The sequence below is a fragment of the Parasteatoda tepidariorum genome, chromosome 2 (genome assembly GCF_982258835.1).
Source record: "Parasteatoda tepidariorum strain Cologne lab strain chromosome 2, Ptep-v5.0, whole genome shotgun sequence".
NCBI classification, from domain to species: Eukaryota; Metazoa; Arthropoda; class Arachnida; order Araneae; family Theridiidae; genus Parasteatoda; species Parasteatoda tepidariorum.
Window position 1 is genome coordinate 131,296,762 of NC_141756.1, and position 16,092 is coordinate 131,312,853.

General features: G+C 29.7%; 1 protein-coding gene across 7 annotated transcripts in view; it reads right to left on the reverse strand.

The window, feature by feature from the left end:
* The window catches only part of LOC147816233 (histone deacetylase 9-like), a 163,336-nt gene extending 147,484 nt beyond the window's left edge, over nucleotides 1–15,852 (reverse strand). For all 7 annotated transcript variants that reach the window (XM_087158404.1, XM_087158402.1, XM_087158403.1 and 4 more), the window contains exons 1-6: nucleotides 15,785–15,852; nucleotides 14,954–15,111; nucleotides 14,296–14,351; nucleotides 12,889–12,976; nucleotides 7,361–7,428; nucleotides 2,065–2,171 (exon numbers count right to left, since the gene is read on the reverse strand). In XM_087158404.1, the coding sequence (XP_087014530.1) occupies nucleotides 2,065–2,171; nucleotides 7,361–7,428; nucleotides 12,889–12,976; nucleotides 14,296–14,351; nucleotides 14,954–15,010 (376 nt within the window). In that variant the 5' untranslated portion in view covers nucleotides 15,011–15,111; nucleotides 15,785–15,852. The remainder of the gene's footprint in view (nucleotides 1–2,064; nucleotides 2,172–7,360; nucleotides 7,429–12,888; nucleotides 12,977–14,295; nucleotides 14,352–14,953; nucleotides 15,112–15,784) is intronic.
* Between the last annotated feature and the right edge of the window lie 240 nt (nucleotides 15,853–16,092).

The window sequence follows — 16,092 nt, forward strand, 5'->3', positions numbered from 1 at the left end:
TTCGAGGAAGAAGCACATCGAAACAAATGATTGCCTGTTTCTTCGGCATTAACGGTCATGTGGCAACAGTGGCGTTAGAGCAACGCAGGACGATCAATTCTGAATGGTACACGACCATTTGTTTGCCAGAAGTCATCGGAGAAATTCGAAAAAAGCAGAGGAACAGGTGAATCATTCTTCATCATGACAATGCGAGCTCTCACACATCGACTCAAACAAAGGCATTTCTGATGGAGCGAAAGAAGAACTGATGGGTCATCCGCCGTACAGCCCTGATTTGGCACCCAATGACTTCTTCTTATTCCCACACATCAAAAATAAACTACGTTGACAACGATTTTCGACTCCCGAAGAAGCTGTTGATGCATTCAAAACGCATGTTTTGGAGTTACCTCAATTGAACTGGAAAAAGTGCTTTGAAAATTCGTTCAAACGCATGCAAAACTGTATTGATCATCATAAAGAATATTTTGAAAAACAATAAAGCCAATTTCGATCCTATATATTTGTTTTTTCATTATTGGGCTAGAAATATAAATAGCAACCCTCGTAATCTAGCTACTCTTACTTCTACTGCAGCTCTATGTCTGAGAACTTCACAAGTTTAATAAGTAAAAAGTTTTCCTGATCACCACAAGCAGAATTATCATTAGGTAATATTTTTACCATTTTTCGACTAGTTAGGGTGTTTAAATTTTAACTGGAGTATTGTGTGAGATGACAGTATAAGTATCAAACGTTTTCTATAACATTCAGCTATAATCAAAATGTTACTAGCTATTTCAACGACCAAAAGATCTTTATGCCCATCGAAATTTCCATTACTTTTCAACAAGCTATTGAGCTCAAAATGTAATTTAGTGCGTGATGTTAATAATCCAATTTGATATTATTCAATTCCTATTATTAATTCACACTCTTGTTCAATTGTTCAATAAAATACTTTTTTATTCATCCACTCAAGTGTTCAAATACATTTTTTTCAAACTTGTAGTGGATGATGACACTTGAAGTGAATGCAGTTTTTTCAAATATTAATTCATTCATTACATTTAGTTAGGAAATTTTTTTAATTATTTAATAAAAAGTAAGTAAAATAAAAACATTTTTGTTGACCTAAGTAAGAATTGAGTTCAATTTTTTTATATTACTTTTTTTAAAAAATAATGTTAGTAAAATTAATGGCACTACTTTAACTAAACTTAATTTTTAAGTAAGAACTCACAAAGAAAATTACAGACATCAAACTAAAATAAAAAGTTTAAAAAATTATTTTCTAAAATGTTTTAAATTGGAAAAATATTTTGATTTTTGTTAGACCTAAAATGGGTAACGAATCTTAACCAACACAGGGCGCATTATTAAAGTCATTGCCGGCGGACCATGCGATACTGGAAACAGCGCCCTAAGCTTTAGTTTGAAAAAAGAAGCTGGATCAAGAAGATATCAATATTAACTTCTTTTTCTTGAATTGTCTCACTGATATTGTCATAACGCTGTGTAAAATAGCTTTTTATATTTTACATACCACAAAAATATAAAATCAGTTTCAACTCTAAATGTTGATTTAAACATATGAACAAGATGAATAACAATTAGCCTCATTCATTGTTAAAAAAGAAAGTCGTTAGTTTAATTCATGAGAATATCACCTCAAGTATTCTAAAATAAATATCTATTATAGGTAATATTTATTATAGTCAATATTTATTATAGTCAATATTTATTATAGTCAATATTTATTATAGTGAATATTTATTATAGTCAATATTTATTATTGGTAATATTTCTTATAGTCAATATTTATTATAGGCAATATTTATTATTGGTAATATTTCTTATAGTCAATATTTATTATAGGCAATATTTATTATAGGCAATATTCAATATAGGCAATATTTTAAATAAGCATAATCTTTTATGACTAACAAATATCAAATCGTAAACATTAAAATTTATTTTTTTCGCTCTAAAGTGGACTCAAACAGTGTCCGATTCTTTAAAATAAACTATTCTTGTGGTTTTATTTTCAATAGAAATTACTGAAAAAGAATTTTGACTCACTGTCATTAGGGACTATGTCGATATTAGACATTATGTAGCAACAATACTCAATATTTTTTGATCCATGTATTTCTTTCATCATTGTTAGATCACTTGCTTGTCGAAATCTGAAATCCGTAAAGGAAACTATGAAATCTAATTAAAACGTGAGTAAAAGTATAGTTATATGCTTTCATAAATTGAAAATAAGGACCTAAAGTTCTTAACAAAAAGAAAGCGTAATTATTTTAATGGAAAAAGTTCAATTAACGTGTCTGCACTAGGGAAAAAAAGTTAAATTTGTCTCAAATTGTCAATAGTGAAAAGTGCTCTTCTTAAATTGAGGATGAGATTTATTTTGATGTTTTAAAATACTTGTTTTTAAACTTTATAAAATATTAGTCGGGGACCAGCTGGTTTGGCTTTTAAAGAAGTAGAATTTCAAATATTTCGAGATTTAAAATCAAAAAGTAAACCAATTTGTAAGCATAAAAACAGTTATTGTTCAAGTGTGAGGGGATTTTAATTTCTGCCTCGTTTAATTTCTTGCTTGATCTTATGGTATTGTGATCAATTTGTTATTAAAATGTTTAGTACAACATATGCTAACATTAAAAAAAAACATACGCCAGTAATATCAATGGCGTCTTGATAAAAAATAAAATTATCAACCTTCCCAAAATCAAACTGCGCACTTCTTTTATTTATTAATTACCAGTATGGGGTGAAAAAAAAAGCATCAATAAATCTGTAATGAACAACACTGCAAAATAGTTCAAAAAATTTTCCCACAAATACCGACGTAAACAACGAAGTTAAAATAATTACAATGCTTTTTTTTATTTATAATTATTTGTTGACTCTTATTTCGTTTACATTATTAGCTTAAGCAAAGCTGATTTTTAGCAGTTAATCCTCTCAAAATAAAGGCTAACTTTATTCAGCATCATCTGACATATCTATTCACATAATAAATCTATTATAAAAATGTACAGTATTGTTGCAGCTGTAATCTGCACCAAATGAAATCTGCACTGCTGTAATCTGCACTCTAAAATACATTGTACCTATATAAAAGTATATTTGGTATCTATCAAAACTTCAACTATTACCATAATACCAGTAGTGACCATTGCCAAACATAGGTATCATTGATGTCAATAATAGCATGCCGACGGTGCCTCGTAATAAATAAATACATTTTCTGTACATAGCATATCTTTATGTCATTATTTATTATAAAAATTAATTCAGCATCTTTGACATCAATAATAGTTTGCTAATTTTTTTATGCTCGCTTAAACGACATTTCTACTGTTTTTTTTTTGCCTTTTAGTACATTTATTATTGTACTTTAATTAGTAATTTGCCAAAATTAGTTATTCTTGGCGTCCATAATTAAATTAGTGCTTTTTATGTTTATTCCTCAGTGAATTAGTTCCATGTTTCCAATAATTTTGTATTTTAGTACAAAACTTAAGCTTTTATTTCAATTAGCCTCAATTTTAAATTGTTTAGTCTTGTAAAATCACGGTTTAAAAGCATAATTATAAACAAAATAAACGCTTGTTTTCAAATAATCTTAGAAATAATAATTTGGTGGTGTAGTTTGCTTATTCACATTAATCACACAGATAACCTGTCATAACAATTAAAATATAAGTAAGTATAACTGGAAGCTCAATAAACAACTTTTTTATGATTAGAGCAATAAGCTATAATTTATCTTTAAAATATTTGAAGAAACTAAATCCTCCACAGCTTATTTTAAAACACTGGCTTCCACTAAGTCTATGAGAAAATTTTGTTCTTAAAAGTCTCTGTATTTAAAATGTAATTTTAAAAAATCAAAAATCGGGCTTCGTAATTAAGCTTATAATCTTACTTATTTAGATACATTTTTAATCTCGTATTTTTACAGCTGCTCACCGTATACCCAAAATACGGCATAGAGACACACAAACAGACACTCAAATTTTAAATTTAATTTTATGTATAGATTTGCTGCTTTTCTTGGCAACTCCAACATATTAGGTTAAATAAAACACATTTTTAGCAGCCCATCTAGTAGACGATCGTAGATTGTCCTTGTAGACGATCTTTTATAGTACCCCTAATAGATCCATATCTCCATTTTGTTTTGTAGTACAAAACTGATATTTTTCATTTCAATTACCGTCGCACCATTATAAAAAGACGTTTCAAAATGGTAACAAATATAAACACGATGGTTTCAAATAACCTTAGAAATATTAAATTTGCGATGTAGTTTGCTTATGCTACCATCATTACGTTAATCAATCAGTTAACCTTGCATAACTAATAAAATATATTTAATAATAACAGAACACGCAAATAACATCTTTTTTGATTAAAGGCATAACATAAAAAACATAACTGATGAAGTCTTTAAAATATTTGAGAAACTCAATCGTCTATTGCCTATTGAAAACAATGGCTTCAGTATTATCTGGCATAATACTGGTAACTCATGATAGTGAAAATTTACCAAAGTCAAGCTACTTTGTCCTGTACTTACATCTTATAAAACTGCAAAGTACTGGTGTCAATAAATGTTATGGCAGAATTTTATGGTATCCCGTAACGAATGAATACATTTTCTCCATCAATTTACATTTTTAGTACATAGCTAATTTTTTTAAATTTCAATTAGTACATATTTCCAAAAATAAGTAAGCATCATTGACATCAATATTATTTAACCGATTTTTATAAACGAATTAGTACCATTTTCTGATTAGTTTTTCCTATGACTTATTTTTTTATTTCAAATTGTAACGATTACCAAAATTAATTATCATTGACGTCCATAATAATTCCGGTATTGTACTTTCTCTTCAACGAATTTGTACTATTTTTCCCTTAATTTAGCCTTTTATTTCAATTACCATTGATTTTTAATTATTTATTTTTGTTAAAACCCGTTTTAAGAGTATAACTATAAATAAAATAAACTCGTAGTTTCAGATAACCATGAAAATATTAATCAGGTGACGTAGTCTGCTGATGCAAGCAAGATCACGTTCATCTTTCAGATAACCTGGCATAACGAATAGAAAAATAAGTATTGCAGAACGCGCGATAAACAAGTTTTTTTTGATTAGATCTATAAGCTAACAAACACTACTGGTGTTATCTTTAAAATATATGACAAAACTGAATCGTCTATAGCTTACTATAACAAAGGCTTCCGCTAAAGTCAATGAGAAAATTCCATTTCTTAAATGTCTCTGAATTTAAAAATCAAAAATCGAGCTTCGTAAAAAGCACAAAATATGGTTTCGTAATCTTACCCGCAATTACAAATACAGATATACATACACACGCACAAATAAATTCTTTATTTTATTGTATGCAAAGATAAAACAATGAATTTCAATTGTAAGGTTTTTTTTCACCAAAACGAAACTAACATTAACTGATTTTTTTCTTTCTTTTAGTTAAAAAAATAAACGGATTTGAACAGCAAATAATACATTCTCAAGCAAAATTCATTGTTAAATGGCACTTTTCAAGAACTAAAAGAAGTGTAACCAAGCAAATGAGTTTTTACGTTAAAAAGTTAAAATCAGTCTTAGCATTTATTCGACTTGGTGATTAAATTTCATTATTTACTGAATTGGTAAAAAAAAATGGACTTTAGCTGCCTACCAGTTATACACCGAAGAGCCATTACATTATGACCACCCTGCTAATAACATGTAGGACCACCTTTAGCTCTCAAAACTGACAGCACCCGCCGAGGCATTGATTCCACAAGGTGCTGATAGGTATTCTGAGGTATCTGGTACCAAGCGCTCACCAACTGGTCCTGCAATTCCCTCACATTACGAGGGGGTAGCGTGGCAGCACGAATTTGGTTTTCCAAGTAGGACCCCAAATGCTCTATTGGATTAAAGTCAGGTGAATTTGGGGGCCAAGACATGACTTGAAAGTCACTGGAATGTTCCTCGACGATTCGACCCTTATGACATGGTGCATTATCCTGTTGGTAAACACCATCCCCCGCAGAAAAAACTGTTGCCATAAATTGGTGAACCTGGTCTGCAACTATGTTTAAATAGCTTACAGACGTCAGGGATTGTTCTATGAGGATTATGGGTCCTAATGTGCCCCATAAAAACATTGTTCCTGGGCTAGAAGCCATGAAAACCTGGGCGAGCCCATTGTTATAGATGAAGAGTGGTCATAATGTAATGGCTCTTCGGTGTATTTGATTTTTGTAAGCCCACATGAAAGATTTTTCCTTTTCCTAATATTGAGACCCTTGTTTAAGTCAAAAATATTATTTATTTACAGAGCTCAAAAAAATAAAAGGAGCACCTGAATATTTTTTGATCTAATGATCGGATCTTTTAAGATCTAAAACTGAATCTTAATGGTTCGAGGAGAGGAGTGGGTTTCAGATATGCCAATTACAGACTATACTTTAGGTAACGAAATAAAACACAAAGTGTCACTCTGAATATATCTTTTTTATTCGACCTTCAAATTATAGACGGTAGACAAAATCTGGAAAATATGTCGGATTTTAAAATATCGACTTTTTTAAAATTCAATTTCTCAACTACTCTTCGACCAATTTCGCTCAAATTTTACATTTTGCCATGTAAAATTATGTTCTTTAAAATGATGGCGAAAATTGTACATGACAAAAGTTGTTTGACACTAATTAAATAGTATAATAAAAAAAAACAATAAATATATATTGAAATATACTTTTTAGCATGCAATTAACTTCGGATAAACTAATTTTTTAGCTGCGTTCAAATTTTTTTTCAATTAGCTTAAAAAGTTTTCGAGTTACGGCGAAATGCACAAGAAATAAAATTAAAATAAAGGGATTTAAACTTAGAACCACTCTCTGACCAAACTATGGGGACCATGTTTCCTAGATTGCAGCTACTCCCTTAATTTTTGGATCAGAAATTCGGATTCATCTGAAAAAGATCGATTTATATAGAAAAGAATACCTTTTTGTGTCGGATTTCGTAACTTTAAATATCGTATGAACTAATTAATTAGCGTATTTTAAATAATCACTTTGAACCTCTAAGATTAAGTTCTAGAACGTGAAGATCTCATCAAAAGTTATTCTGGGTGGTCCGTTTATTTATTTGTTTGGCGCTCTGCATATATTTAAATATTTTTAAGGACTTTTGCATTAAATATATTGCAATTTTGTTAAAAATTATTTTAATAAACGAAAAATTGTCGTTGACTGTAGTAACACATTATGAATTTATAAATTCATTCACTTGCCCATAAATAAAGTCACTGCTGTTAATATACTTACTCGTTTTTAATAAGCTTATTCACTGATCTTAAAGCCATCCACCCCTTGTTTGTTGAATGGAAATGATCCTATCTGGAAAATGCAAAAATTACATGAAATTGTGCTTTTTCTGCTGTAACATTATTAAAACTTTTGCAACAAGAACTCTAATTATAAGGAAAGTTAACATAACAATATTTTATTTCTTTATATTTTATTTTGTAACCGTCGTTGAACAGGTGACCCAAATTTTGGGTTTACGGCTAGTCAACTCCATAGACTTTTAATTTTAAACCCAATCAATAAGATAATGGAACTCCTGGATCAAGTATGGGTAGAAATTTGCCTTTATCTAGGACTTTTGGATGGAACTAACCCGCATTGATGGAACTAACCCCATGAGAACCTCCCATGTTTAGCCTGGCCGCAAGAGGACTCTAACCCGTGATCCGTGTACCACTGAGGATATTTCACGTCAGCACTGTGGTTGGTGAAAGCTGGATGCGGAATTCGTTACAAGTCTTAATTAAAAAAGAGGGAAAAAGTAGGAAATGTAATGATATAATAAGCATTTCGAATCACAAAATTAAGTAAAAATTAAATAATAAATTCACGACCTTCTTATTTAAAAAAAAAAAACACTAGTTGTTAAAAAACAAGAACTAGAAGAGGAAGCGATTAGAGGATGTTAACCCAGAAGAGATGGTTTAATATGCTTTGAATTGATTTTTCAATTTTTGGCTGATAAATTAAGCAAAAATTTTGTGGGCGTTACCTAATGTTTAAAACTTAACGTTAAAAACGTTTACCTAAAACTGGAAAATGTCTGAAAGGAAAATTCAATTTTTTGGTTTGCCTTGCGTGAAAATAATCTTAATCTTTTTCCCGCCATATTTTTGTCAGGTTGAGTAACTATTAAGGAACAGAAACAAAAAGACAAATTATTAGATTTAAAGACTAATTTATGTCACGTGTTTTCTGAGCCAAAAGTAAGCTAAAACTCTTTATAGCCGTGTTTTATTTTGTAATGGGAGGCAAGCTTCAACTTTATGACCAAAATACCTAATACTTATTTTGGATGTAACCTTTTTTGGAGAATGGACTACTAATTTTTTTATGACTTAATGTTTGAAGGAGAAATTTGAGTTTGTGGCTTGTAAGTAAAAAATTGGCTAAAAGTTTTTAAACATTATTTTTTTAGAGGGTAAGGTAAGATTTCCTGAATATGGAATAAAGCATAAATGCAGAATTGAATTTTAGGTTAAAATTTTGCTAACTTGTTTCGGCGTTGTAAAGTTAAAATGGGCTAATGATTTCCATCTATCGTGGGCACATAAGTTTTTTAATAGGATCAAAACTTGAAGGCAATATTAACTCTTTTGTTACGGTAACCTGCTCTGCTGAAGTACCACCAAATAGTACAACACACCAAGAAATGTGCACATTTCACGTTACAATTCGTATTACACTATACTTTTATACCTAACTAATATTTCACTCTTAAATATAATAAATAGAAACTTGTTAAATATTACGCCCTAAGACGCGATGGCTCAGGGCTAGAGCGTTCGCCTTCCAATCAGGTGAACCGGGTTCGAATCCCGGCAACTGCTAGTCGATATGAATTCCACAACCAGCTTGCACCGAAAACAGTGCTGACGTAAAATATCCTCAGTGGTAGACGGATCACAGGTTAGAGTTCCTTTGCCGTTAGGCTTACCGTGGAAGGCTCTCGTGATCTTCCTCTCCTTGTAACGTAAATGTGGGTTAGTTCCATCAAAAAGTCCTTCACGAAGGCAATTTTCTCCCTACACTTAATCCAGGAGTTCCCTCGTCTTCCGGATTTGGTTCGAAATTGCAAGGCCACGTAGTTGAACATCAGTAGTCATAAACCCAAAAATTAGTTCGGCAGTTCAATGACGGTTATAAAAAATATATTATGCCATTTCAAATGTAAGGAAATAAAAAGAATATAAAAATGTAAGGAAAAATGAAGGGGGAAGACGCTGGATACCCTGGATTGCGTGAAAATCGGTTCTGTTTTCTAGTGGACAAATTCTGAATTACACTTCAATAGTAAAAAAGAATGACCCTACCATATTGGCGAATTGTTGTTAATTTTACAAACAAAAGCAATTTAATAATATTGGATTCAATCAGCCTTATTCAGATCCAATGAAATACTATTTTTCCTTTTATAGGGATTTTTTTTAAATATTTCCCTAAACATAGGGATATTTCAGTAAAGTAAACGTAAAAAAAAAAAAAAAAAAAAAAAAAAAAAAAAAAAAAAAAAAACGAGAAAATTTTAATTTATTCGGGAGAGCGAGAGAATCACGCGAATTCCAGTAGTCTTCCCTAAAAATCCAGTAGGGTTGCTGGAAAAAAACGGACTACTTTGAATAACTTTTGACACAATGATCGGATCTTCACGGTCAAGGACCCAAACACAATTTTAGAGAAGGTGACCTCGAATATACTAATTAGAGCAGACAATATTTTAAGTTACGAAATCAGACATAAAAACGCGCTTTCTCCGAATAAACATACCTTTTTTTCAACGGATTCGCGTTTTTGACACCCAAAATAAAAATATTTTTATTATTTTTAATTTTTGTAAATATTTGATATTTTTTATTATTTTATTAAATGATAGTTGAAAAGATTCTAAATAGTTAGATACATAATATCATACGTAATTTTGCAAAGCAAAATACAAAATTTAAAAGAAATTGGTAAAATAGTTCTTGAGAAATCTAAATAGTTTAAAAGGAGACCAATATTTATAATTTGATTTCTCAGGAACTATATTCAGCCCCGATTTCGCCCAAATGTTTTGACATGTAAAATTACAACCTTTAAAATGATGTAAAAATTGCATACCTTACAATTCAATTTCCGACTATTAATAAGTAAAGTTGAAAAATAAAACATTAAAAATTTACCAACATTTATATTTTACTAGGAATTATCCTTGGAAAAACGAATTTTATATTTGTGAGCAAATTTTTTTAAAATCGCTTAAAAAGTTTTTGAGACATGCGAAATATACAAAAAGTGAAATTAACATTAAAGGGTCCAAAATTTGGGTCGCTCTCCTGACCAAACTATCAGGACCATATTTCCTGGGCTGCGGCTATAATACGAATCCGTTAAAAAAAGGTATTTTATTTCAGAGAAAGTGCATTTTTATGTCTGATTTTGTAACTTAAAATATCGTCTGCAATAATTAATTAGCATATTTGAGAACACAGCCCTCAAACTGTTAAGTCAACTCAAAAAGTCAAGTTGGCGAAAATGAATTTTTAGCGCGCAAAAAAGCTTTTTTGAAAGTGTCCTCGTAGGAGCAAACATTGCAGGATAAAATCTTAAATTTCGTTGCAAAATATTAGTTACTTTTTAAAGTTAAGAAAAAGCTATTTTAGCCGTGATTTTTACTTTGGTTGCAATTTTCTTCCTGGTTAACGAGTTTCTTAAGGTTAATAATCGTCTACAAGGGTTCAACGTTTCGAGGCAAAACTCAGACTTGAAGTTTCTAGGTCAAATATTAGCTAACACTTGCCATAAAATTGTTACTTACAGTTTTTTTAATAGTTTAACGTATGGATTAACGATGTATTAAAAAGACTATAAATATGGAGTCAAAATTCAAACTTGTGGTTTTTATTGTTAGAAATTAGATAGAACTTGTGGTTTTTATTGTTAGAAATTAGATAGAACTTGTGCTTTTTTCGAATATTTCGAAAATTTTTTCGTTTTTTAGGGATGCAATTTTTTTCTGATGATTTAACGTAGAAGTGCCAACAAACTACTCACGAAAGTAGTAAAGTGGTAGGCAGACCCATATAAATATTAGAATTTTAAAATTTGAGTTAGTTTTTCCTACTTAAAAAATCCCTTGTCAGAGATGCCAACTGCTCCGGACACGCCAAAATAATTTTAAAAAAACGGTAAATAATTACAAAGTTAATTTTGAAAATATTTGACTATTTTTGATTGCTTTTTAAAAGGTATAGCATGACATAAGTACTATAACTTGGTGAGTTATATAAGCCTACGAATTATTTATAAATAGTGGTGGATAAAAATCAACTAAATTGAATTTATTAAACCAAGAATCACAATTGATAAACTACCACTTTAAATTATATATTTGCTGTCCGGAGCAAGTTGGCATCTCTGCCTTGTACAAGAGTTAAATACAAGAATTAAATCTGAAATACATCTAGCTTAAAATTTCAATTGTATTCAAACATTTATATTAAAGTGAAATGAGATGCATTTTTCACTAATTCAAAAATAACGAAAGAAAAGTTAACTATTATGATGCACTGTAAAATCGAATTTAGAAACAAACATTTTCATTTTTTTTAAACACACCGTACTTCTGTACAAACTGTAAATAAATAAAGGCACTAAACTATTTGCAACTAGAACTGTCTACAGGTCTTAAAAAGAGTGAATGTTGTAAAAATGAGCTAGTAATAATGTGAAAATAAACTTCAAAAAATGCACTGAACTAGCAGAAGTGTCTAAAAACGCAAAACATGGCTCGTGATAGCTCAGGGGATAGAGCGTTCGCCTTCTAATGAGGTAAACTGGGTTCGAATCTCAGCGATGGTAGGTCGATACAAGTTTCGGGTCCAGCTTGCGCCAACCACAGTGCTGGCTTAAAATATTCTCAGTGGTCGCTCGCGTCTGGCTAACCGTGGGATGTTTTTGTGGCTTTCCTGGCCATGTAATGCAAATGCGGGTTAGTTCCCTCAAAATGTCCTCTACGAAGGCAAATTTCGCTCAATACTTGATTTCGATCAATACTTCGCTCAATATATCCAATATCCAATGCAATAATCGTGGTAAAAATGTCATTAATAACATTACTTTTCGAAAGAGTCATGGAAGCTCAGGGGATAGAGAGTTCGCCTTCCAATGAGGTGAACCGCTTCCGAATCCCAGTGATGGCCGGTTGATACGAACTCCGGCCACAGTGCTGACGTGAAAAATCATCAGTGGTAGACGAATCATGGATTTGAGTCCCCTACCCGTTAAGTTAACCGTGGGAGGTGTTCATGGTTTTCCTCTCCATGTAACGCAAATGCGGGTTAGTTCTATCAAAAAGTCCTCCGCGACGACACATTTCACCCAATACTTGAGCCAGAAGTTCCCTTAGTTTCCGGATTGGGTTCAAAACTTTAAGGCTACGGAATTGAACATCAGTAGTCGCAAACGCAAACTTGGGTCAGCTGTTCAACGACGGTTATAAAGTAAAATAAAAATGTAAAGAAAAATAAAAAAAATGCCGATCTCATCAAAATTCGGGCTTTACTCATATGTTATGTAAACTCATATGTTATAAAAACCAATAAAGTTTATCGCTGAATGATGAGCAGCTTGAATAAACTGTCGATAATTTCAGATTCCCAAAAGTGGTCATAAATAGATGCGGTCGCTAGATAGAGGTGATCTTTCCTGGATGTTTCACTTTTCTTGTTAAAATAAGCACAACAAAGATATTTTTCTAAAACATTAGTTTAACAAACAAATCTTACCCAATCAAGAATGAGTATCTTCTCAAGCTTCAGCTTTTCTCTTAGCTGTTTCGCTGCAATTGCCACAGAATTAAAGAAGCAGTAACCCCTGTAATATTAAAGAATGTTGGTGTAAAAATTTAATCTTAGTTTATAGAGAAGTTTCATTCTGCTTTAATAATATAGAAATATATTAAAAATTTTGAAGGGCAATGTAAATGAAAATGTCTTATTTACTGTTATTTATTTATTTTTTAAAAAGGCTATAACTAGGCTATAGCTTTTTTAAAAATGCTTTAGCTTTGTGAAAGAAAATATTAAAACAATTTCCACAAATATATCCTAGACAGTTTTGAGTATATTTAAATTTAGTAAAACATTGAAAATAGATTGATAAACTAATTAAAATATTGCAATACATTTTTGAACTTTTTATGAGGGCATTAATCACTTTTGCTAAATTTAAAAATTATTTCTGTAGTTACATACTGGATAAAAAAAGTGCATGAACCAAAACATGATGAACTCTCAAAACTATTTACAAAGTAAAGTATTTCAAGATTAATATAAGCTATTTTTAAAAAGTCCACCAGTATCTAGAATTTCTTGACAATTACTATATTTCTAGTTGAAGTCATAGTCTTGTATGAAATTGCCTTTTTTTTATTTCCTAGAAAGTTTGAGAAACATTTCTGTAAAAAATTCTTTTCATGAAACAATCCCACTGTTTTTCCTGTCTTGAATAGAAGGCTCCATGTGAAAATGAGAATTGCTCTCTTACCCTAATCCCCCTAATTTATTTATTCCCACTTAAATTCAAATTATATTCCCTTTATAATTTTAATTTATGAATTATCTCTTTATTTTAATAGCATTTGTTTTTACGTTAGAGACCAAACTCTTGATTTTTCATGCATGGCATAACTTTTTTTTTATCACTCTGATACTTTTCTCTCTCTCTGGTACTCTTTCTGATACTTTCATGAATAATAATAGACAATAATAGACATGAATAATAGACAATAATTTTAAAATAATTATAAATATTAAAGGTTATTTTATTGTATAGAAAATTTGTACCACGATAAATTATCTTTGTTAGTGTGATGACTGTAATATTGCAACAGGTTAATTAGATATCTGCATATAAATGCATAATGCATTATGCATAATGCATATAAATGCATTTTGGTTAAAGATAAATACAATTGATTTTGGTTAAAGATAAATGCAATTTATTTCTGTTAAAATATATTTTTATTGTAATTTATATATTATTATATTTTTTATAAATTTATATATTTATGTTTTATATATTTTTATATGTTTTATATGTTTTTATATATTTTATGTATTTATATATTTATACATTATTATTATACGATATGCATATATATTTCAATAAAAAGCATTCAAGGAAAAACTTACATTGCTTGTTGATGTTCCGCATGATGTCCAGGAGGGCGGACGATAGCAAAACCATTCTACAAATAAATAAAATATTTTATTGAAAAAAAAGTAGACTATTTGTAGATTTATGTACAAATCTTGTAAAAAAGACTAAACAAAAAATATACTTGGAAAAACATCAATTGATCTTCGAAGCTTCTTATATAAATTATTTTAAAATATCGAAATAAGTATTTCATTTAAAAAGTGCTGTCACCGTTAAATCTGTTACTCTTTTTCCCCAAACTGCTTTAACCAACGGTTTGGTGCTTTTTCCCCTTAGTTAAAATATGTAATGATGAAATTATTTGTGTTACTGCATTTTATTGCTAAAGTCTTCAACTCCTCAGTAAGCTTTGCCCTTTAGTGACTTAAAGTATCCCTAAAAACTTTAGTCTTGGAAAAAAGTAATGTTTGAAGGAAAACGAAATTAAATATGCAAAGAATCAATGTAAGAAAAACAAAATTATTCTTATAGAAGTCATGAACAAATTAATTTGTTGATTTAAAAGATGTAGAAAAGCAAAAATTTTTCAAGGTTACTTATATAGTAACATTTTTCTGTATGATGATTGATAATAAGCTTATCATTGTATTGCATAACTATCAAGCATTAAAATATAGATATTAATAATACCTCTATTTCATCTGTTGCTACTTTCATGGCCAATTCAACAACACATCCAGTAGCCATTCTTGCAGGACTTGCTGTGCGTAGATCATTTCAAGTTGTGTCAGAATCTACACCAATGCCACCACAAGGGAACATCACAAAATTCTTCATTGGAAGATCAGCTGCAATTGATTAAATATTAAACTTTTATTTTTAATTACTATTATCATTAAATTATAAACTTATAAAAGTCATTTGAAGTAAAAGAAAAGTTTCAAATTACATTAAAATTAGATTTTAAAATTTTTTTTAAAATTTCCATTTTAAATTAAAGGGGTTACAAACAATAATTTTAATTAAATAAAATAATTATATTATTCAGTTTCTTAAATTAAAAATCTTTAATTTAATACCTATTTAAACTGAGAAATATATTTCAATGCAGTTAGAAGTTAAGTAGTTCTTTATTAAAAAAAGAAAAGATTTATATTTTAAACTCATATAGTTTGCCGATACAGAATGTTATTAGAGAAGTAAAACAGTGCTTAAATAATTAAGTTTCATCTTTCATTCAATTTTTTATCTCGTTAAGTTAATTAAAGTTAAATATGAACAAGAAATTGCTTGAAACAGACAAAAGAATTGGATGATTTGGTTAATTTTTATTTTAAAATTTAAACTTAATGTATATCTCGGTGAAATTTAAAAACTGTTAAAAAAAGTATTTACAACAATAAACTGTTTAGTTTCACCATATATTGTAATCTAGTTTTAATATAACGTAAAAATTTTTTTCAACCTTTGTATGAATGAATAATCATAAAACTGTTATCAAAACAAAAACCATTTTAATACCTAGTTTGCTGGAATCAAGTTTCGGTCGATTCAAAGGATTGGCCCCAAATAAGAGAGTATATGATTCACTAAACAAGCAAATAAAAATAAAATGTAATATTTTAATAAATTGTAAATTTAGGATTTAATATAAGTTATAAGAATGCACATTAAAAGTTTTTTCAAAGCATACCTATGACAAGACTGGATTTCTTCTAGGTGTTGCTTTCCTGGATCTGACTCTCTGGAAAGAATAAAATAAAAAGCTTTCATTTAAAAGTTTTTAAACATTGAGAATGAATATGAATTTATTTTATAACATAAAATAT